At 47.8% G+C, this 22,049-nt stretch overlaps 1 protein-coding gene across 2 annotated transcripts in view; it reads right to left on the bottom strand.

The window, feature by feature from the left end:
- Positions 1-9,024, bottom strand: part of LOC118219164 (thyrotropin-releasing hormone-degrading ectoenzyme-like) — a 97,175-nt gene extending 88,151 nt beyond the window's left edge. For both annotated transcript variants that reach the window (XM_035402128.1, XM_035402129.1), the window contains exons 1-2: positions 7,475-9,024; positions 1,881-2,154 (exon numbers count right to left, since the gene is read on the bottom strand). In XM_035402128.1, coding sequence (XP_035258019.1) covers positions 1,881-2,154; positions 7,475-8,196 — 996 coding nt within the window. In that variant the 5' untranslated portion in view covers positions 8,197-9,024. The remainder of the gene's footprint in view (positions 1-1,880; positions 2,155-7,474) is intronic.
- Between the last annotated feature and the right edge of the window lie 13,025 nt (positions 9,025-22,049).

Below are 22,049 nucleotides of genomic sequence, written 5' to 3'. Positions count from 1 at the left end.
ATGTGTGTGTGTATGAGAGAGTGTGTGCCTGCGTGTGAGTGTGTGTGTGTGTGAGAGTGAGTGTCTGTGTGCGCGAGTGTGTCTCTGCGTGTCTGTGTGTGTGTGTCTGAGAATGTGTGTGTGTATGAGAGAGTGTGTGCCTGCGTGTGAGTGTGTGTGTGTGTGAGAGTGAGTGTCTGTGTGCGCGAGTGTGTCTCTGCGTGTCTGTGTGTGTGTGTCTGAGAATGTGTGTGTGTATGAGAGAGTGTGTGCCTGCGTGTGAGTGTGTGTGTGTGTGAGAGTGAGTGTCTGTGTGCGCGAGTGTGTCTCTGTGTGTCTGTGTGTGTGTGTGTCTGAGAATGTGTGTGTGTATGAGAGAGTGTGTGCCTGCGTGTGAGTGTGTCTGTGTGTGCGCGTGTGAGTGTGAGAGAGTGTGTGTGTGTGCGCGAGTGTGTCTCTGTGTGTCTGTGCGTGTGTGTGGGCTCTGAAGTAGCTGCTGCTGGAGAGAAGGGCGGGTGATTGTTTAAGGTGAAGTGCGCTGGTGCGGGCTCCTCAGTCTGAGAGGGCTGTAATAGCCCTGGGCTCTCACACAGATAAACACAGACCCCGCTGTGCTCCGAGCGCAGGGCTCTCTCAGCCCCACACAGACTGCCTCACACGGAGCCGCACACGCCCTGCTACTCAACACACGCCGGGCCAGAGCCGAGGGAGCAGATTCAGACAAAAGAGCCAGAGTTACTCTCGTCTGCAGCCCGTCAGATGCGTTCCATGATCTCAGGATCGAACTTCAAATTTGGGAACAACGTGCCCCTCCCACCAGGGGGCGTCACAGTGGGGGGGAATAGTGGGACTGACTAGGACACCAAGGCAGAGGAGGGTTGTACACTCAAAAGGCTTGGACTAAGAACTTTTTGGTCTACAATTTTAAGGGGGCACACAGAGACTGCATATGCACAGGGCCCAGAATTCCACGCTGTACCCTTGCGTACCACTGGCTTAAATTCGCAAGTTCCAAAGTCAGGGACGAAGCAGAGAGCGTGGAGCCTCATTGCTAGTCCAGCCCTGTCATGCTAAGGGGGGGGGGGGGGAGGGGGGGGGCTGACTGATGCTGGATATTGCCGCTGTGATTGATGAGGCTTGCCATTTCCCGGGAGACGGCTGAGTGACGAGGCGTGGCTCTGATATAAGTGCTTTGGACTTATCTGCTGATTACAGGCGTGTCGGAGGGGCTCTCTCCCGGCAACGATAACATCGGCGTTCCGATCCCGCCTCGTCCCATCCAGGGAAAGGATATGAGAATTCCCGCTGGAGCGGGAGCGTCTGGACACTCACAACGTGACCGAAAACAGATAAGGGGTCCAAACTCGGAACGTCTCGTGTGAGACGAAACACAACAGCGTATCGTTGAATACCGAAATAAAAAGTGAACGCAAACTTCCTGTGGCGGTTCGGATCGTGTGTCCACCTGTAGCACTGCACAATGACGCAAGCAATCACATACTGGGCATGGCAGTGGTGTGGGGGACTGGCAGCTCTGCTGTGAAGAAGTGGAAAAAAGCTGGCATATCTACACCGTCATAAACTTACAAAGAAGACTGCAGAGTTGAAATGGGCTTACAAAAATGATTCAGCACTCTGAACAGAGAAAAGGGAGTGTAAAAGAAGGATAAAAACATTAAAAACAAACTGCATGACAAAAATACAGCAGTAAGCATCTGTGTCCAGTTGATTTTTTAATTTAAAATACCTGCAAATGTGAACAGATTTTTAAATAACACTTTAAGTGTCCTCAGTTGCCTTCAGTTGCTGTGGAGTTTCCACATTTGCACCCTCATAAATGTGCATCCCCTTTGGGGGCCCCAGTCAATACGACGTTTAAGAAGCGATGAATGAAAGCTTACCGCCACGCCGCTATCGGTGAAGGTTTCCCTGTAGGTGAAGTTGCACACGGCCCAGGCCAGGTAGTAGGTGGACATGCGCGGGGTCTGGAAGAAGTGGTCTGTGACCCAGCCGTCCTCGTCCGGCACGGACATCTCCACCGGCATGTTGGACAGGGACAGGTAGCCGCTCTCGTGCTTCAGGCTGATCTTGAACGTGGCCTTGTAGATGGGCTCGTCGAAGCAGGGAAAGGCCTTACGGGCGTGAGTGGGAGAGAACTGAGTCACCGCGAGGAACCTGCAGGTAGAGAGGGGGGGGGAGAGAACTACAGATTAGAAAAACTACAAAAAACTAAGAGGCCTTTACAGTGATAGATACTTCATAATGCCCCAAAAAAAACATTTCACATTATCTGAACCCTTTGAAGAGTAGGCTTTTTGGAATGCCCCCCCCCCCCCCCCCCCCGAATAAAAAAAAAAAACGCAGGAAGTGTTGTAGAACTCCAGTGCTTTCAATTACCGGTGGTGATTGCTACACCAGCAGTAGAATGTTCAGTTAAGAACATTCTAATCTCATTACATGCGATCTTACACCTTTAAAAGGGTCGAAATCAGTTAAGTATCAACTCAGAATTCCGTTTGTGGCCTGGGATCAGTTGGAACAGGCCGGCGACAGCTCCAGTAACTCCACTAGCCGGGCCCAGGTTCCCAGCCAATCAGCGCTGCAGTCAGGCAGGAGACAGGGTTCGGCACCATGTGAACAGCATAACCGCCTGTGATGCGCCATGTGGCCACCATTAGGCATGCCAGCATGGCAAATATAAACTACGTTTGTGGAAAGTAATTCAAACGCACCACAGGAATAAAAGCTCAAAGATGACACCACCAAGATGCGCCTCTCCTGTACGCTAACTTAAGTTCACCATCATTAACACAGACAGAAATACTGCATTTCAGTAAAAACAAACATTAACTTTAACGATTTCACTGGGTGAGTTAACAACACATTGAAAGCTGCCCTAACACAGTGTAAAACTTTTTCTTACTGGATTCATGATTTAATTTCTCACCATCTAGGAGATGTTTATCTTTTTAACTGACAACAGTCCTGACGCTTGTTCACGCTCCCCCGTGACCCGCGTAGGATGCTCCAAATCTTTTCCGGAGCCATTAACATAACTGAAAACACCGTCAGTGAAAGTGACACAAACCCAGTTTCAGCACCTGCGAAAACGTGGCAAATCTCCCACACAGAACCATCCCCCCACTCACACACCGCTGCAGTCACTGTGTTATTATTGCAGAATCACAGTTTTAGCTGCTTCTTTTTTTGTTTCTCAGCGCGCACAAAGTGGGGAGGAGAGGGAAGAGCAGTGGTGGAAGAACAGGCCAGCGTTTACCCGCGAGAGAGCTCAGGAGAAATCACAGGTAATGCCAGGAGCTCTTTGTTTCTGGGCGGCCACATTAATATGCATCAAAGAAAACAGCTCTGGCTCTTAAGAGGACAGAACTTGCAGGCAGGTACCCAGGGATCCCAGCTCTCTTTCAGGCACACCGCACCAGCGCCTGCCCCCCCCCCCAATCTCTTAATGATGTTTGCTTTAATCAAGGCACTCACTTATTCCCTGTGATTAAAGCGGCGGGTTTTTGGCCGTGCGCATTTGCACAGCGCCCCAGGAGTGGGTAATGATCCTCAGCTCGACTGGAGTAACCTGGAGATCCTCACATAATACACCCCCCCCCTCCCCTTCCCCCCCCCGGTGTCTTTTAGGCCTTCTCATGTGTTCATACACGTGTGTGTTGGGGCCTCTGACACGAGTTGTGAGTTGAGAGGGGATGCATGTGCTTTAGTGCCCTTATTAGAGTCTGGTTTTATTATGCATTTGCTGCAATTTGTATTCACCACCTAGATGCATTATGCAGCGTAACATGCCGTGAAAGTTTGACAAAACTTTTGTCAGCAAGGGGCTTATTGATGGTTGGACTGCTCTCTAAAAACCAACCAATAAAACACTGCAAAAAAAAAAAAAAAAAATGCATCGGCAATTCAAAGACTGGCTGGCTCCAGTTTAAAAGTTGGGAAGACGTATGTGTGTGCGTGTGTGTGTGTGTGTTTGCGGCTATAGTGATCGATTGAGGTTTTAAGAAATTCTAAAACAAAAGCATCGATCACACAGCAGTGAAACAGCAACCGTGCGAGCGGCCCGAGGCAGGGGGGCCCAGGATTCCCTGCCAACCCACGCGGTGCCGGAGTGACATCACAATGACGCTCAGGTGGGTGAACCAGGAAGCCCGGGCGACAGGGTCATTGGCTGAGCGTTGGGGGCGGGCTGCTGGCGAGAGATCGCACGGCAGTAACCTGCGGAACCGCCGGGTCCACCTAAAACCACCCAATCACGGGAGAGACTGAGTCGACCGCACCCCAAACTCCCTTCCGTCAGCCACCGGCTCCGCCCAGCACAGGGGTCCACCCCGCATTTCACCAAACAAGCCGCTCGGGAGCCGAATACACATCCCCACAAAAGCATAAATTTAAGCTGGAGGAAGGCGGCGGTTATGCAAATGAGCAGCTGGGTGCAGCGGTGCCGCTGCCTGCTTGAGACAGCAGGCCTCTGAGGACTGTCAGCTCTGGGCTGGCGCTGCATGTTTTTCCCCCCACTGAAAATGCCTCCCTCTCTGCTTAGCGAGGAGCCGGTCACACACAGGCCTGTGAATACACATCACCGCCAGGCTAAAAGGAGCATGAAATTGCCAGCCAGCGGAGAGCGAGACCCCTTTAATCAGGTGCAGAGGGGCCTAGACACCCCCCGCGGCAGTGACAGATGGGCCTCAGACACACCTGACTCGGTGAAGGGGGGAGACAATTAAAATCAGTCTGGCATGATTGACAGGTTTGTTGATGCGCTGAATGATTGAGTCAATGCTCGGCGCTCGACTGGCTTTCCGTCCCCGACCTTCTAAACGCACGTTTAACTTTGATTTTAAAAACACATTAAATAACTCCGCTCGCTCCGCACGCAATTCATCACCGGTTCTGTACACCTGTGGCTTAAAGTGTGTCACCGTGTACACGAAGCGACAGCAAATTAAATAATCCGAACTACAAGCATAACACTGGCTGGTAGGTCGAACCAATCGGATTTATTCAGAACCGAGAGACAGAGATATGACTTTGTTACGGTTCCCTTTGAGGGAATTGGCAATGACAGACATTTAATTTTGGCCTTTGAGGAATTTCCGTGGGAACGATAATCAAACTTATTGGAGCCACGTTCATTTGTTTCCCCGAGAACCAAAATGAATTAGGTTTTGTAGGAACTTTGAAGCCGTAAAACTATTACGAGCTAATGTCATTATAAAAGAACAATGGCAGCACAAAGGGGACTGGAATGAAACTGTCAATTACGTTCAGATTATGAATGCGTTTCATGTGTTTTGCTGGAGGTTTCTGCACATTCTTCCAGTAAGTTAATTCAAATGTAAATATGCACAAGCTTTTAAGAGACGGCCCAGAGTTTGGACATTACAACAACGGAGAAAGACTGCCCCGCACCCCTGCCCAAAAATAAACAAATGACCACCATTCCTGCAGTTAATCAATGTTAAAACACAGTTCACAAGTACAGACACACGCACGTCAGTGTGCACACACAAGACCACTGTATGAGCATCCCAGCATGCAATTTCCCTATTCAGGGAACAGCTTCCTGTATACTGCACACTGCCTTGCAATGAACCGAACATAAGTAAGGTTATATCATGTGCACTATTAGGGTTAACTTCCCATCGCTGCACAAGCCAGACCAGACTTATCCTGTAACTGTGCACGCCTGTCTTTCACAGTGGGGGCAGTGCCGGCCTATCCAAGTAAAAAAAATAGGCTTCAAACAGTTTGTGTTCCTGGACCTGTGACTGCTCCACCAGACACAACGAAACCCGGAGGACTTGGAAGGGAAGTCGTCGCACGTCTGGGCTACATTGTACGGCTCATTGTTAATGTACCACCGCATCTGCCAGGTCTCAGGAGAAGCATTAGCGCCTGAAAAGCTCCTGATGCGCTCGCTTTTCACATTAGCCCTCACATCTGTATCCAAGATCAACGGATGTCATTTAAGATGCTTTACTCGTCACACTCCTAGCTACCACAATTTGTACTCTGCAAACATACGCAGCTAATGTAACTTACACGGACTTTACAGCATGAGTGCAATCTTAATATTACCTACTGTGTGGGGTTTGGGTTTTTATACATAAATTACATTTTTCTGATAGAAATTGTAGCTATAATGTCTGACTTAATCTCTCCCTACTCACAATTATGTCGATTTGGTATTCCATTTGTATTCTAAGTAACATGGTAGTACATTAGAAAGCCTGTTTTACACTGCTTGACTTGTGCAGTTCACATAATTTAGAACCCCTTAAGAACACAATGAAATATGGAGGAATAAAATACAAAGACGGTAAAAAAAATAAAAAATAACTTTTAAAAAACGGGAAAATATATAAATGAGCACTTTCAGACAGTTTTTAAAAATATATATTTTTAAATTTATCATTCTATCAATTTATAATATACTACTCTATGTTCAGTTCCCCTAAGGACACACACACAACTGTTGGCAGTACTTTGAAAACAACTCGCAAACTAAGCCGTAAGTTAATTTACACGTGGGCAACTTAACGTTTTGCATTTTGGAGGGTCTGCAAGAGACCTAACGCTGTCGTGACAAGGTGTGTCAAATAGGCGACATGGCAGTCGATAAACAAGAGAAGAGAGAGCACAGGTGGCCCATGAACCGCAACACATAGCTAGTATTAAGCCGAAAAGCGGTTTAAAAAAACAACCATGCAACTTCAGGGAAGGCGAGGCAACACGCAGTTACTAACAATTATCCTTTTACATCACACAAGGATGTTTACAGGGACTAAAATCACCTAAGAATACACGATAGCATGTTTACTAACTCTGAAATGTAATCTATAGGCCTAACTGGTAAGAAACTATATGCACATTATCTATATGCTATGCAGGTAAGCTATAGCGTGCATTACAGTCTATCCAATTAAGTAGGCTCATACATTTAGCTACCGTACGGAGGCTATGCTGAATACAGCAAAACGAGCCCTTGCTTGCGTTGCCTAGCCTAAAAATTAATAACCACTGAATTAATTACACAATATTCTGAGCGGGGCTTATACAATAAAAAACGTGTACCTGGAGGTCTAAGCGTTGATTCTGTGAACGACAGACCGGTTGGCAGAAAGAATACAGCAGCTCGCGCAGTACGTCCCAATCAATAGCAGGTGTGTGATGTTAACATTCAAACCATTTTAATGAGACAGCCTACAGCAGGTGCGTCAAGGAACGCAAGTAATGATACTTAAGTGAATGAATGGTACTGAAGCCGGTACCGTTCAAAAATCCCACTGGCAGCATGCTAAAAATGGGGAAAGGGATTTTTAGGGTGAAAATACGGGGTTTATTTTTCGTTTGTTTCTTTTGCGTAGAAGGGGTGGAGACTTGAAGTAGCCTATTTATAAATGAAACTGTATAAATACATAATGTTTCTTTTTTTTTAAAAAAAACGTAAACGTGTACAATAAATATGATTTACCTTCTTTCTCCATGCAAAACATAAGAACTGCGAAAAAATCCGAGAAGTTCGTTTTCGATCTGGGCTTCAAACGTAATGTTAACTTTGTAGGTTTTCTGCGGCTTTAATTCCCTGTGCAAAGCGATAACATAAACTTGGTTGGATGGATAATGAAACTGACGGTGAATTTTTATGACACTGTGCTTTTTGTTATCTGAATAAACAACAGCCTTTTCTACCTCTAGTCTGTCCGTATGCAGCACTATGAACTTTGTCGAGTTCACACACTCGAATTCGACGTTAACTTCTCCTGAAAAGGTGAAGTTATCCATATAGACAGAAAGCTTTAAGTCGTAGTGACGCGGCCGCAGAGACGTCGGCAGCCGCAAATGACGCCAGGGCTGGGCATCCTCGTCTTTGTGATTGAGGGTAGCATTCCGAGACTGGTTCAACTTTGTTCTGTTCCCGTTAGCCGCGCGCGAGCTGCTATCCGCTGCGCACTCCTCGAACCTGACGCTGAGCAGCACAGCTATGACGGTCACGATGATAAGTGTAAGGATGGAGATGGCAAATCCCAGAACGAGTCTCTTGTGCACTGTGATGTGCCGCTCGGTTGTCCTGGGTCGGACCACGACACTGTCGGCCCACTGGTCGGACAGCCCTCTCCCGTTCCTCATCGAGTTGTCTTCTATCCCCATTGTTGTGAACGATAAACCCTTTCCACGCTTTTCCTCCAAAGCCATACCACGAGGAATATGACGCTCTGTTGGATCACAACAGGGAGAAAGTAATTTTGTTACCGGAGTCTCATCTCCGGCAGGAGCGAGCGACCACAGTCATAGGTGCACCCCTTTACTAGGTAATTTGTCAGTAGAAGCTTCAGTGACACACAAAAAAGAAAAGTATTTAGCAGAACTTCCTTGGCAGAGTGTACGCCTCTCCGTCTCAACTCCAGCATATGTTAACGGGTTTATCCAGAACCATGTTGCCTTTTCCCCATTGTTCTCTACGGTCTCCGAACAGAAAATGTACAGCAGCAAACACAATCCATTCCGGGAGCGGATGCTGAGGCTGCTGCTGATGATGATGCTGACAGTATCTGCGCCCTGAGCCCCGCTCGCATATTGAAACGGGCTCGCACTGGCCGCTCAGGCTGCAACAGCTGCGCAACCAGACCTCGGTCTGTAAAATCGCAACCTACTCCTGAGCCTGGCAACGGATTTCAGGCAGAAAGAATACACGAGTGAAGTGTGACTCATCAAAGAAACAGTGGTAAGCCCCTTCGCATTTTGCCCGTCTGCAGTCCCTGAACACGGAAAAAGAAACACGAAATCAATTATACGCCGCGGAGACCCGAGCGACGTCCAGGCGAACGGAGACTCGTCTCCCACTGGCATCAGACGAATCGACAATCCTATATAAGAGTTCTGCGGACGGTTTCTCATTACACATACGGCTGGAGGACCTGGCACATTTTACGAATGTGTCCCTTGGAAGAGGGTGCGGCTCGGAGATCGTGCTTCGCCAATGCACATCAGTTCGCATATTGATAGGCTCTCTTAGAATACGGAATATCATCTCGTTTAACGATCCGAACACACCCACCTCACACCCCCTATTTAAAAATGCATTCAGTGCACCCTACACAGGACAGGAATGTAGATAGTCAAGTTCAACAGATATTAATGTTTTTATTGATACAACGGTGGCAAATTACTAAAATAACAAGACGGGACTAAGTGGACAGATGAAAAAAAAATCCTGAAAAGAGAAGAAAGATAAACAATCACACAAAGTAAAACGCGCAACATGTTTTTAAAATAATAACACTAACCCTATATATACTTTAAATATTGTCTACATTTTAATGTTCAATGAATGAGAATCCTTTTTAACAGCACATTTACACATGCAGCACGGTAGCTGGTAGTTCACTGTTGACTTTTTAGTAGGCTGGTATTAATAAGATTTCCGTTATGTAACAAAGTAATTATTTTAATTTGAAAATAATTAGTCTAGAGCCCTGCCAGTTCTAACAGAACGGCTTTAGTCAGTTCTCCGGTAACACACAGTGACCTTTCAGCTGTGATTTTAACAGTGCCAGTGAACTACGCCGACCTGTGGTCATCTTGCGAATTGTTTTCCATTGCACGTGCCGAATGTTGCAAGCGTCAAGAAAATGCATTGTTTATAAAGCCTAACAAACAGTAGTTTTCATAATTTTGATCTATTCAGTTCTCAGGCGGGCGCAATCAAAGCAGAGTAAGAGTTTGGAAATGCTGTTATTATGGAGACTTTTAGGCGGATGGCTATTAATGCTCCAAAATAGAAAGGAGCAATGGAACGATGTTGAGGGAGGAAGGCTATTAATTGCGCACTCTAATTAAACTGCACGCACGTCAAAGGCATTGCCTCGAGTCACACAGAATTTAATGGTGGTGATCAGCCAATGAAAAGTGTGCCTGTCGTTTAAAACCGGCTGAGAGGCAGAACCAGGGTTTAGGATCCAGAGATGCAGCAGAGCCATTTAGCACTCGCCTTTCATCGGTGTGTTTTGTGCTGCTGTTTGTTTGGCAGGGCCAGGTAATAACACACAATTCTCTGTGCTCCTGGCTGCACCGTCATCGGCTTTCTGCAGGTAAAGGGAGAGCGGATTCTGATCCACCATTTTGGTCACTCATCTTATAAAATCAAATTGTGAAAATTTAAATCCTGTAATATTGTCAATATTTCTTCATATTTGGAGCACCCAGGAGAGCACTGACACAGCAGAGCAGCGCTGCGTGATTAAAAAAAAAAAAAGTCTTGTTATGTAATCCGCTCTACATGAAAAACCCCAAATACCTACAGGGGAGCCGGACCCTATTTGCGAAGGGCCTTCCGCTAATGAAAACCGCTCACCTCTCCGTGCCTCTGAGTGCCTCTCCCTGCCATTCCGTGCCTCTCCGTGCCTCTGAGGAGCGCAGTGCTGAACAAACAGATGAAGAAATCAGAGACTCCCAGCCCCAGTCAGCCAGCAAAGCCCAGGCCTGACTCTCAGCTTGTCCGGGCTTTAGGGCTCAGGCTGCAGCCGTGGAAACTGCATTTACCAGCACACCCCCCTGGAGAGCCCATTATGGGGTTTTTTCTTCTTCTTCTTTTGCCTGAGAACAGCAGCCGCCTTCAGTAATAGTGTAACTAAGCATGTGGTTTATTCATTAAATCGCACACCCGTACCTAATCTTCACACATAATCAATACCCTTCATTTGTGATAATGGTTACTGAGGCTTTACGGTAACAATAATATTTTCACATTGACCAGAAAATGTCAATATAATTACATTCTAAATGTTTTTTTTAATTAATTTATTTGATTTAATTTTTTTTACCAGATGACTATGAGACATTACCAGGGGTTACCTGACAGTTATACGCTTGATCACAGCTAAGAACTGTCAAAAAGCCAACTCTGTAAAGCATTGATTTCATTAAAACAGAGCTATTAATGTGAGCAAAGACCGGTCTGCTAATTAATATGAGCCGAAGGCTGGAAAGGAATTCTTTGGTATTTCCTGCGTTTCAAACGATAACTGAAATTGATTTGAAGCTCTACTGCACATAAATGTCATTAGATCCACACAGGGGAGCATATTATATTAACATATTTATTTGAAATAGCAGAAAGTCTACACTGGGAAAAAAAAAAAAAAATTAAGACATGCAACAAATTTGCATACATTGCTGCATCACAGAGGAATGCTCGCCCCGATGCCTGCGTACCGAGTGTCCCCAGACGCGGAGCCGGTAATGTATAAGGGGCTTACACATTTGTTCTGCGATCTCGCACGCGCTGATCCAGCGACGTTAGCGTCTCCACTCCGCCCCTCTCAGCGGCGCGTTCCCCGGGTCATTGAGATATACACCGCCAGCGCTCCTGCCGTAATTGAGTTATACATCACCGCCGTTACTCAACGGGTTAATGAGCAGCGCTGCAGCGGGGTATAAAGACTTCAGCTGCCACCGAGCCCGTGGAGAAATGCAGAAACGTGTTTTTCTTTGTTGACTTACCCTCCTTGGAGATCGCCTTTAAGCAATCAACAGTAAATTACACGAACCAAGAACGCCGCCTCGCACTGTCACTTCATTAAGATGTTCTCTTCGTATTCATCATATTACTGCACGATATTAATGTACATCTTCATCAGTCTCACGCAGTATAGCATGTACCCCCCCTCCCCCTCCCCCCACTCCCTCTCCAAGGACCACAGCGGTGGTAAACTACCAGGCCACTGCGATCAATTAAATATTGTCAGCGCATTAAGTTCCTTCTCCCAAGTCCTTGTAACCTGCAGATTACCGCTTCCTGTTGGCGGGCGGGACAGGCCCTGGGATAACGGTCGTGTCTGCGATTACACGGGCCGTAGCGCAGGGGCGTCCTGTCGGCTGCCCTCCGCGGGGGCGGCGCCCATTAATTGTGTGCCGTAATTGAACTGCACGCCCGTCGGAGCCGCTTACCCGAGCCGCGCGGCGTTTAATGGCGCCGATCGGCCGGTGAGAGAGTGAGGCTGCAGTTTTTAAAATGGGGCCCCGGGGCCAAAAATAGCAACGCCACGGGTTCACCCGGCGAGCCTTGCAGGGGTCCACTGGACACGTGTCGTCAGGAGAGGGAAGCGTTAAGGTCATTTTTATTATTATTATTATTTTTTTAGCAAATTAGGATACTCCTTAAAACCCCAGGCAGTGACACACTGTCTGTATAACATGGTGATGCCTCGGCAAAAGCGGCCGACGGCCATGTTTGGTTTCCAGAAACGGCCCCCGTGGAGGACGGATAGCCACGTCTCCGCTCGTTCCCGACATCAACAAGCGTTTAAAGCAAATGAGCAAACAAAGGCGCTCATTAGAGAGAGGGGAGCTGGGTCAATGTGTAATTAACTCCAGGCCCGCACAGGCTCACAAAAGGACTGCTTGATTTGTGGAGGAGAAAACCCCAGATTACACTGAGAGCAGCCAACTGCTATAAAACTTTCCTTCCCTTTTTCAGACGGTTTTTCCTGCATTTTTCTGCTCTTAAAATGTCGACCATTTCCTCCTAACCACAGTGACACTGTCCAGCATGACTGGGCAATATTGCCACAATACAAAGTGTTATGTGATGTCATAAGAAGTTATGATGACCATGCTGCGGCGAATAAAAAAATGATTTGAGAAGGACACATTTTTTTTACTGCAGGTTTAGCTATAATGTTGCATGGTTATCTGCAGGTTATCAGGTGCGTGTGCTGAAGCCAGTCCGCGTCATAGCCTACGCGTCGGACTGAAAAGCTCAGCAAACTGTGAAAACGCTGAGGAAACGCCCGGCTGCGATGAATGCAGAAAAAAGAGCTAATGCCTCTAATAGTGAGAGTGGGCTGGGTGGAAAAATCTCACCGTCAGCCTCCCCCCCCCTCTGATTAAAAAACGTTCTGGCTCCCCTCTCCGCAGAATCTCAATGCTCGGAGCGCCGCTCCGGCTAGCCGTGGCACCAGCGGCGCCGAACGTTCGGGCAGTTCCCCGCGTCCTGTTCTGACAGCCTCGAGCCCGGGCTCGCCAAGAAGTGATTAATGGACCCGTTTTGTTTACCGGGAGAACAGAGGAGGTGCGGCAACAGCCGAGGCTATTCATTCCGCGTCCCGATTATTATGCGCAAAGTGTGTTTTCTTGTCAGAAGCGTTCCCCGTTTGCAAATCGCTATTTGTACTGGTGATTTGTTGTAATTTGTCCTGCTGAACGCGCTACACTTACTGTAGGCGACGAAATCTCAAGCTGGGGCTAATTGCAGAGCTCGGGCCACCCCCGGGAGAGTGTATGTTTACGGGTTCGAGGCGTAATTGAAACACAGTTTGTGATTTAGCCGAAACGCACGTTTTGAGACTTCGGAAGAAGGAACCATGATATGCTGCGATGCCTGATTTGAAATAAGAATCTTTTAAAAAAAAACTCAAAACCAGCTCTGCAGTAACCCGACACAGACTCGCTCGTCCTTGGACTACATTAACCACGATGAGCGTCGGCTGAGCGTGCTCTCAGCACAAGGACCTTGCTGTCAATCAAATATATTAGCGAGCCAATGGCTTTCCTGAGAGCCTGAGAAGATGACCTCACACAAAGACGGATGACATCAGTCTGAGCCACGGGCGCAGGAACAATGCACCCCCATCTAAAAGCCTTTCACACACGGCCTTCAAACTCTAGCCTACGGTCTTCTGACGCTTGCCTGATTTAGGGACAAAAAGGTTGCGAGAAATTTATTTAATTCCCCATATCTGCACATGGAAACAAAATGTGCGTTTGCTGTATTTTTTTTTGTCTGGCCCGGACCACAGCTCGTAGAAGGCAAATCTGCCTCCCATAACAGAGTACTGTATTGTAAACTCCAGCGTTGAGCTCCAGGAAGACAGATTGATTGTTTTGTTCAAAAAAACGGGACCTTCGGGAAGAATAAACTCATAAAACAGGAGAGTCACGGCCAAAGCCGTTGTGCACACTCTGCTCTGTGCTACTGCGTCCAAGAACAGTGCCGCTGGTTCACATTTATGTCTCGACAAAAGGCTTATTTCTGAATGCCTGGAACTTAAAGCAATTCAAATACAGCTTTGCGTGCAACTACAAGCATTCTTCTGCCTTCTGATTCATTAATTGTTTAACTGAGCAAAAATAATTTGGCTTACCAGCGCAAAAAAAAAAAAAAAAAGCAATTACCTCTTACTTCTGCGCCAAAAGTTCTTAACTGCAACCCATGAACACTGGCGGAACTAAATAAGAAATTACTACCGCTGGAACTCGCTATTCAAGCAGCAATAGTACAATAGTACAACTTCTGCACAACTTCTCGTACGACTTTCAATGGACTTTTCCGAGAATTCAAAAATGCAATTCTCCACCTACCACGAAGAGCGTGGAGAGAAAATGCTTCAGCTAAAAATGTTTTTTCCCGTGGAACTCGTTTGCAAACCCGCCTGGCTGGGCCTGGCCTAGCAGTCGAACGCGTCCATATGGCTCGGGTTTGAAACGAGCCCCAGTGTCTAGCTGTGGTATGCTCACAGACCAGTATTGCACAAATCCCAGGTGAAGATAAAAGGGATTCCAGATTTAAAAGTTTTATTTTGCTCTGAACAGCCTAGGAAAGGGTCTACAGCTCTTCAACAAACTGAACAAAGCTGAAGTATTCACTTCAGAGGGGACTGACCTCTATGACCACAGATTTATTGATTTATTGTCAGCAGAGGCTTTTTTCCCCTAATTTCAGTCAGACAGCTCATGATATGAATAAAGCATTATTTATTGAGGTTCAGCGTGAATGCAACTTTGGCTTGAAGGCTCCACCTCTTTTCACTCCCTGTTTGCACAAACCAGCCCAAATGATAACAGGGAGTGACCACTACACCCCCCCCCCCCCCCCCACCCTCATAGGGATCTTATGAGAAGCAGAGCCCACAGGTGGATTCTGGGGTGGAGGTGGGAGTGCCAAAAAGGCATAAATACGGAGGAAAGTAGCCAGGATCCGCTACCAAGCCGTGTGACGCATGTACTCAGACCCAGTGTTTTAAACAGGGAGAGGCAGCCGCTACCTCTCTGTGGATTGATTTATCTCTGGCAATCACAGCCGAACACAAAGTGGACTAGGTGGGAAAATGAGATTCCCCCCACGAATGCATCTCCTCTGCCTAATCAATGTATTCAAAAGCCAATACAACCTACAGGTAGGACAGGGATGGATTAATTACTGCTTGAGCAATTGGCTACTCTGTGCTCGACGAGTTCAAGGGAAACTCCAGTCGGTGGCACAAGCTGTAAGATAACTTCTTCAGGCCCGTTTGGAGTTTCCCCCACAATGAAAACGCTGTTGTTCTGGAGCAGGGGGCTCGCGTGATTAATGGAATTCAGTCTCTTGTGTCTGGAGCTGGGCCTCTTTGGGATTCACCACGGCGCTGGTCTTCCTTCAGAGGGCTCCGGTCCGAAGGGATTCGCTGTTTTTATAATCCTGATTTGTAAAATGATACGTGTAATGCAGTCATCCATCAGTGCCTTTTTTTCCCGGTTATCACGGACGATTTCCACATCGCGTCATTACTCGGGGGGGCAAAGAACAAAAAGAGAATAAAGTGGGAAATTTAGCGCGGGGGGGGGGTTTAATGCATCGTTTAATCCCGCCTCGCTTCCCGTTATATTTTCATTACCGTACGCCGCCAGGTGAACAGCCGCAATGTTTCCATCACAACCCGGCCGTAACATTATGGTCTGGGACATTTAAAAAATTATGTATTAATATTCAAACCATATTCTGCAATGTAAAGTTAAGATTCTGTTAAAGTATATATTCTGTTTTGGTATGCTGTTTAATGATAGCGAAAATGCCACCGGGATGGCAGGGTTGAGATACAGTATCCGGTTAAATGGCCGCAATAAAGATGGAACCTTGCCTGGTCAAAGCCATTTCCTCCCGTCCACTGAAGCACTAGCAAACGCGCTCGGAGACGAACAAACTCCACTTCCCCCGCGTTACCGTCGCCACGTTACCGCGTATGATTAGCGCTGTAACTCAGATCGCGACAGCGCGGCCTTCACTACGCCCGGGAGGATTACTGTAACTGATCAATCTGTTGGTCCGGCCCGGTCGCCGGGGAAACGCATTCATAAAGAAGAGAGGCCTGTTAAAGACGGATTATAATCAATCACAAAGCAGGGCTCTCATTTCCCCATTACTCCCAGCTCGCGCCACCCCCCCTCCCCCCAACCCCCAACCCCCAACGCCGGCATGTCACGTCAGGTCGTATCTGTCCGCCGGTTAAGCACCGGATTAGCGGTTTCGCTCTCGACCCGGATAAACGAGGGGAACTGGAATCCCCATTACGCCGAGCGACGTTAAGTCACTCAACCTTTACACCCGATCCGGTGATTTGCGCCATTCAACGCGCACCTGGCGGGGGAAATAAAACGCTGCTCAGTACGCAGCGGCCTGCTTTTTCATTCTTCATTACTCTACTGAAAACAAATTAACTCCAAATTATGTTTACCATGATGATCGCAAAAACAAAAAAAAAAACCCCAGTTCCGTCAAATGAAAGCTTATTTTGCCAAGTAGCTCGAAACAAAAGGTTGAATCCGTGGGGGTTTGGGTGCGATGTGGGCCTGCGTACGCCTACCCAATTTCGGCTCTTTTCACACTCCGAGTTTATCTTTAGATTAGCGAGCACGACGGCGCCTTGGGACTGCTAAATAAATAAAACCGAGGGAGGACCGATTTTGAGACGTTTTTAAAAAACTCACAGCAAAGCATATTGTTTTACGAGCAGCTTGTAACCCCTCACATGCCTCCACGGCAGGGTAACCGGATCGCGCTTCGCCAGTACTGTGGTCACAGTGTTCTCACTGCAGCAAACCGGGTTTCCGCCATTCTGACAGTTTTAATTAGTGTATAAATACGATCGTTTCTGCACAGCTCACACAGAAGGGTCTGGATCATTGTCTAGAGAACACGGCGGCCATTTTGATTCCATCTAATCGACATACCAACAGCAAAAAGGAGAAGAAAGAAATGAATTCTAAATTTGTCTGACACACTTTGGCTCCATCCATCCAGTCACAGCTCCATAGTCTCCCTCCGGGTCTCTGCTTTTGATTGACAGTTACCGTGCAGCTCTGACGGATCACACCTGTCAGGTGACTGTGGAGAAACAGCAGGGGGGAGGAGCATAGCGGCTCCCCTCGTCCGCTCTCTAATTGGCGGCTCTGAGCACTCTGATAAATCATCGCCCGGCGCGGCAGCGCGATGGCGGTAAGAGCGGCGGCTGCATCATCTCTCTTCCCCGCCTCGCAAGAGCCGACGGCCCCTCGAAACCGCCCCCCCGCTGCAGCACACGTACGCCCAGTTACCGCCAACGTGCACACCGAGCGGGCAATGCAGCTGTGCCCTGGGAGGGGGGGCGCTTGGGGGGGTACACAGGCGGCAGATGCCGGACACAGCTCACTGACCCCCCAGCTGCCAGTGTCAGCGCCTGCGAATCTCGGGCTGAAAAATGCGGCCGTTTCCGACATAAGCGCCATTTCATTACGCAGGCCTGTTTAACAGGCGCGGCTCGTTACCGCAGGAAAACTTGTGAAAACTTGTCCTCCCCCCCTTCCCCCGTTCCCCCCTTCTGCAACAGTTACGATGGCGGCTTCTCAACACATTGCGCCGCCACCCAGCTTTCCCGCGATCGAACTCACGTTTCCTTGACCTTTAGAGAGGGGTGACGTCTCCCACACAGAGTGTCAGGTCTGGCGGTAAAATAAGATGCACACTTTAAAAAAACAACTAAAAAACCCCCACTGGATTCATGCCCTACCATCTTATAAACTTCCATCTGTCACTGCACCCACAGGCACTTTTCAGTATTTTGAGTATAAAGTGCCCCACGGTTTGAGTGGGTCAAACAGGAGTCACGGAATGGGATCTGAAGGTTGGGCAAAGGGCTCTCTGGCTGTTGCCTTGGATACAGTATAAATTAATGTACCTTATCCCTCACTGGTAGATCTAAATGAAAATTTGTATTCATGTCCACAATGTCAGAGTATCAACTGCTAATGTTTATGTTGCTATACATACATACTATATATAGCCTACCAGCCCATAAGTTAGCGAACAGCACACCTGCCATTAAATTATATGTGCTGCGCTCACTGAACATGCCGTATTTCACCTACTGCTGTGAGTCTGTCTGCCTTTCATCATGTCATGATAAGGCCAATGAAAGGGTACTTTATAAATAACCTGTCCAGTGTCATACCAGCCTGCAGTAAGCACAGACTGCAAGCTGAGAAGCTTCTAGTAAAACACTGGGACAAACAGGCCCTCTTCATGGTGTCATAAACTTCTTGATGAATTTACTTCACGTGAAAGGATGAATTAAGTTAAGACTGCGTTAAGCTTTTTCGGTTTCGGTCATTTTGATAAATCAAAACTAATATGTGAATAAGAGGAATAAAGAGGCTGAAGAACTGGGATTAACATTTTCACAAGTCATCAGGACACTAGCAGGAGAGTCCTAGCAGATGGCCTCCGAGTTATCTGCTTCTGTCTTTGACGGCCCATAGGAATACCAACACGTACATTTATCACTATTTCGTCCCTCTCTACTTACGGAATTAAAGTAAGACGTATTTCCTGTGAACGCTCATTGCCAGTTTCCGTATTTGAATACTTTAATACTGCAAGAGGACTCAGCCCACAATGCACTGGGGGAAAATCTCGCTGTGCGTCTGTATGCCACGTCCTCAGCTTTCCAAGGACCTGAAATAACAGCCCTGCGATGACAGCGGTTCTGATGACAGGACACCCTCAGCTCTGAGAGCCAAACGGTCCAGCCTCACACTATAAATACCCCACTTACACCGCGAGCGGAGGTCCACGAGGGCCTTCCACACACAGGGTCTGCAGCTCAAGTGGAGCGACGGCTCTCCCATCTCCCGTCTCGTGTTCAGACACAAATCTTTTGACCTTTTGTTTTTCGAAAACATATTTTTCCCCACCTCGCCCCCGACAACACTCTCTCCTCGGAAGCAACGCCGCCGCCGCCGCGCCAGATCGAGCCGCGCTCAGCCTGGCAGCCGCTCCCGCTCTCTCACCTGAGGTTTCCATGCCAACGGCGGTCAGCCAGCTGAGGCTCAGCGGCGCGGCGTGACGGAGAGCCGCGTGCCGCGTGAACCTCTGAACCGAGCGCGGAAGATCAAAGTACGGATGCACCACACCTGCAAAAATGACTTTATTTATCATTTAGAAATGTATGTACATTAAATATCTTATTTTATATACCCACCTTTACGACCCGGTTTGGGATGCTTCATCCTAAAATGTAGACTCCACCCACCCCTGCAACGTCCTGTGTCCTCCTCTATGCCCTGCATGTTCACTGTACCTGAGGACCATAATACTTATGCTGACAGGCACCTGATTGGTTAGATGGGCAGAGGCATGGGACAACTCGATTGGCCGAAGGCCTCCCTTACCGGGTGACTCAACAGCCAATTAGAGTTCCCCCACTGCTGCAGTGAAAACCAGTGCCTTAACGCCTTATTCGCCACCAAGAAGCCCATTGCTGTAACGATGCGAGAGCTGGGTCATGTGACCATAAAAGATGTCTTGGCATTGTGTTCCTGGACCCTCTTGGGGATCTTCATGTTGTCCACTGACTAATTTATGAACACTGTCCAATTTGCAATAATCAAATTTAAAAAGCATCTGAATATAGAAATCTGGTTGAGCATTAAAAAACGAACAAAAATCAGGTTCTTTTTAGGTTTGAAGCTCATGACCTATAATTTAAAAATGCATGAAATACATCTGAAATATTGATGGTAAATGAATAACTCTTTGCAGCACTTAACATTTTTATTACACTGCTTTACAGATATGTATACCATAAATCTCAAGAAGGCTTGGCTGGCTAAGTTCTCACATCTCATGAGTGACAGTTGCTCTATTTTTTATTTAATTTTTTTACAAGCACAATAAAATGTGTTCGTCGACAAAAAAGGAAACACAGAATCAGAAACTGCTGTCTATATGCGACATTTCAGAAGAGCAGTGCATTGTGGGGGGGGGGGGGGGGGAAACGAAATCACATGACAGACCCGCTACGGCTCCAGGCTACCTCAGCCGGCTCAATCGGCTCTGACAGACGCAGCGCTAACGGCGGCGTTTGCTACCGTCCGCCGAGCCGATTGGACGCCGGCTGTCAGACGGAAGAGCGGCGATGACAGAGCACAGAACGCACATTTTCTTTCTTTTTTTTTCTTCTTCTTTTTTTTCCCCCTCCTGACTGAGCCCTCAGCTTCGGTGCAGAAAGATTCACGACACTAGAGCAGCTAATGAAGCTACAGTGGCGGGATTGAGAACGCACAGGGGTTGAGAGCACACAGGGGTTGAGAGCACACAGGGGTTGAGAGCACACAGGGGGTGAGAGCACACAGGGGTTGAGAGCACACAGGGGTTGAGAGCACACAGGGGTTGAGAGCACACAGGGGGTGAGAGCACACAGGGATTGAGAGCACACAGGGGTTGAGAGCACACAGGGGTTGAGAGCACACAGGGGTTGAGAACACACGGGTTGAGAGCACACAGGGGTTGAGAACACACAGGGGTTGAGAACACACAGGGGTTGAGAACACACAGGGGTTGAGAGCACACAGGGGTTGAGAACGCACAGGGGTTGAGAACACACAGGGGTTGAGAACACACAGGGGTTGAGAACACACAGGGGTTGAGAGCACACAGGGGTTGAGAGCACACAGGGGTTGAGAACACACAGGGGTTGAGAACACACAGGGGTTGAGAGCACACGGGTTGAGAGCACACAGGGGTTGAGAGCACACAGGGGTTGAGAGCACACAGGGGTTGAGAGCACACAGGGGTTAAGAGGACACAGGTTGTGGAGCAGCTGCTACATTAGTTCCATTGGCCAACATGGCAGGTCCACACAGTGCAGTTGCTGTCCTCATAGGGCATCTTGGGGGTGTGATGAAGGGGAGGACGTCTGTGGGATTCAATACTTTTGCCATGGCGGTCTTGTCTTAACGGTGGTATTTAAACGAGGCACTGGATCCATCGGCCAAAGACGACACACAGAGGTTTGTGTGTGGGGTATGCCCTGCTGCCATTCACAATGTGAATCATACACTGAAGGATCGACTGGCTTCTTCTTTTATGTTGTAATAAAGGGTGGATCAATGTGGACCAAGGGATTGGATCCCAGAGAAATTGGCCATTGCGGTTCCCCATTTGGTTTGAATATCGGAGAAAAAGGAAGGGCACTTCTCTTTCCGTCTTTTTCTTTCTTTCTGAAACTAATATCTGAACTTCTGGTGGAAACTTTCATGCCCATTGTTGAACAACTCTTTTCTAAAATGTAATTTAAGACCCAGTCACGTTGGTTTCTCTCCTCAGCGAATATGCAATAATAATGAAGGCAATTTTAACTTTTTTTTGAAATAAGAAGCGTGTGCCCCGGTGATATTTTTTCAAGCCGAACTAATTGGAGTGAACTCTTTTTCTAAAGAGCACTTCCACACTTCTTTCCGCTGTGTCACCCACTCACACACCTCCTTCTGGCTTTATTTGCGTGGTTCAAAATGTGTTCAAATACGCAAATTAAACGCGTTATTTTTATACCTCAAAAGCGCTCCCACGAACGTTTGGCGCTGGAGTGTTTAGTTAGATTAGTGTGAACGTCTACTGAAGAGGTATAACATGAGCATTTTCGCCTGTTCTTAAGACCCCATCAGTGGGCTCTGTTTGTCATTGTTATTAAGGCAGTGGGAGGCTCGATCAATGCAAACCCCTGGAGAGACACTTTGTGGGACACATTTATCACACTAAAAAACCGCTGCGTCATTTAGGACCGCTCGCCAGATCTAAAAAACACACACCTGGGTCTCTACTATTCAAACAGATACATCAACCTGATTGGCTGCTGAATTTCAAGTGGCCGTTTGGGGCCTGACGAATGAGGTTCGGACGGATCACACGGTGGCGCTACCTGGCGTGCTAATGCGTGCGTGTGTGGGACGGGGGCGCTGGGGGCGCGGGGGGTGGGGGG

Source organism: Anguilla anguilla, chromosome 19, assembly GCF_013347855.1.
Source record: "Anguilla anguilla isolate fAngAng1 chromosome 19, fAngAng1.pri, whole genome shotgun sequence".
Classification (NCBI taxonomy): Eukaryota; Metazoa; Chordata; class Actinopteri; order Anguilliformes; family Anguillidae; genus Anguilla; species Anguilla anguilla.
The sequence above is the reverse complement of the archived record's forward strand: the minus strand, read 5'-3'. Positions and strand labels throughout refer to the sequence as shown.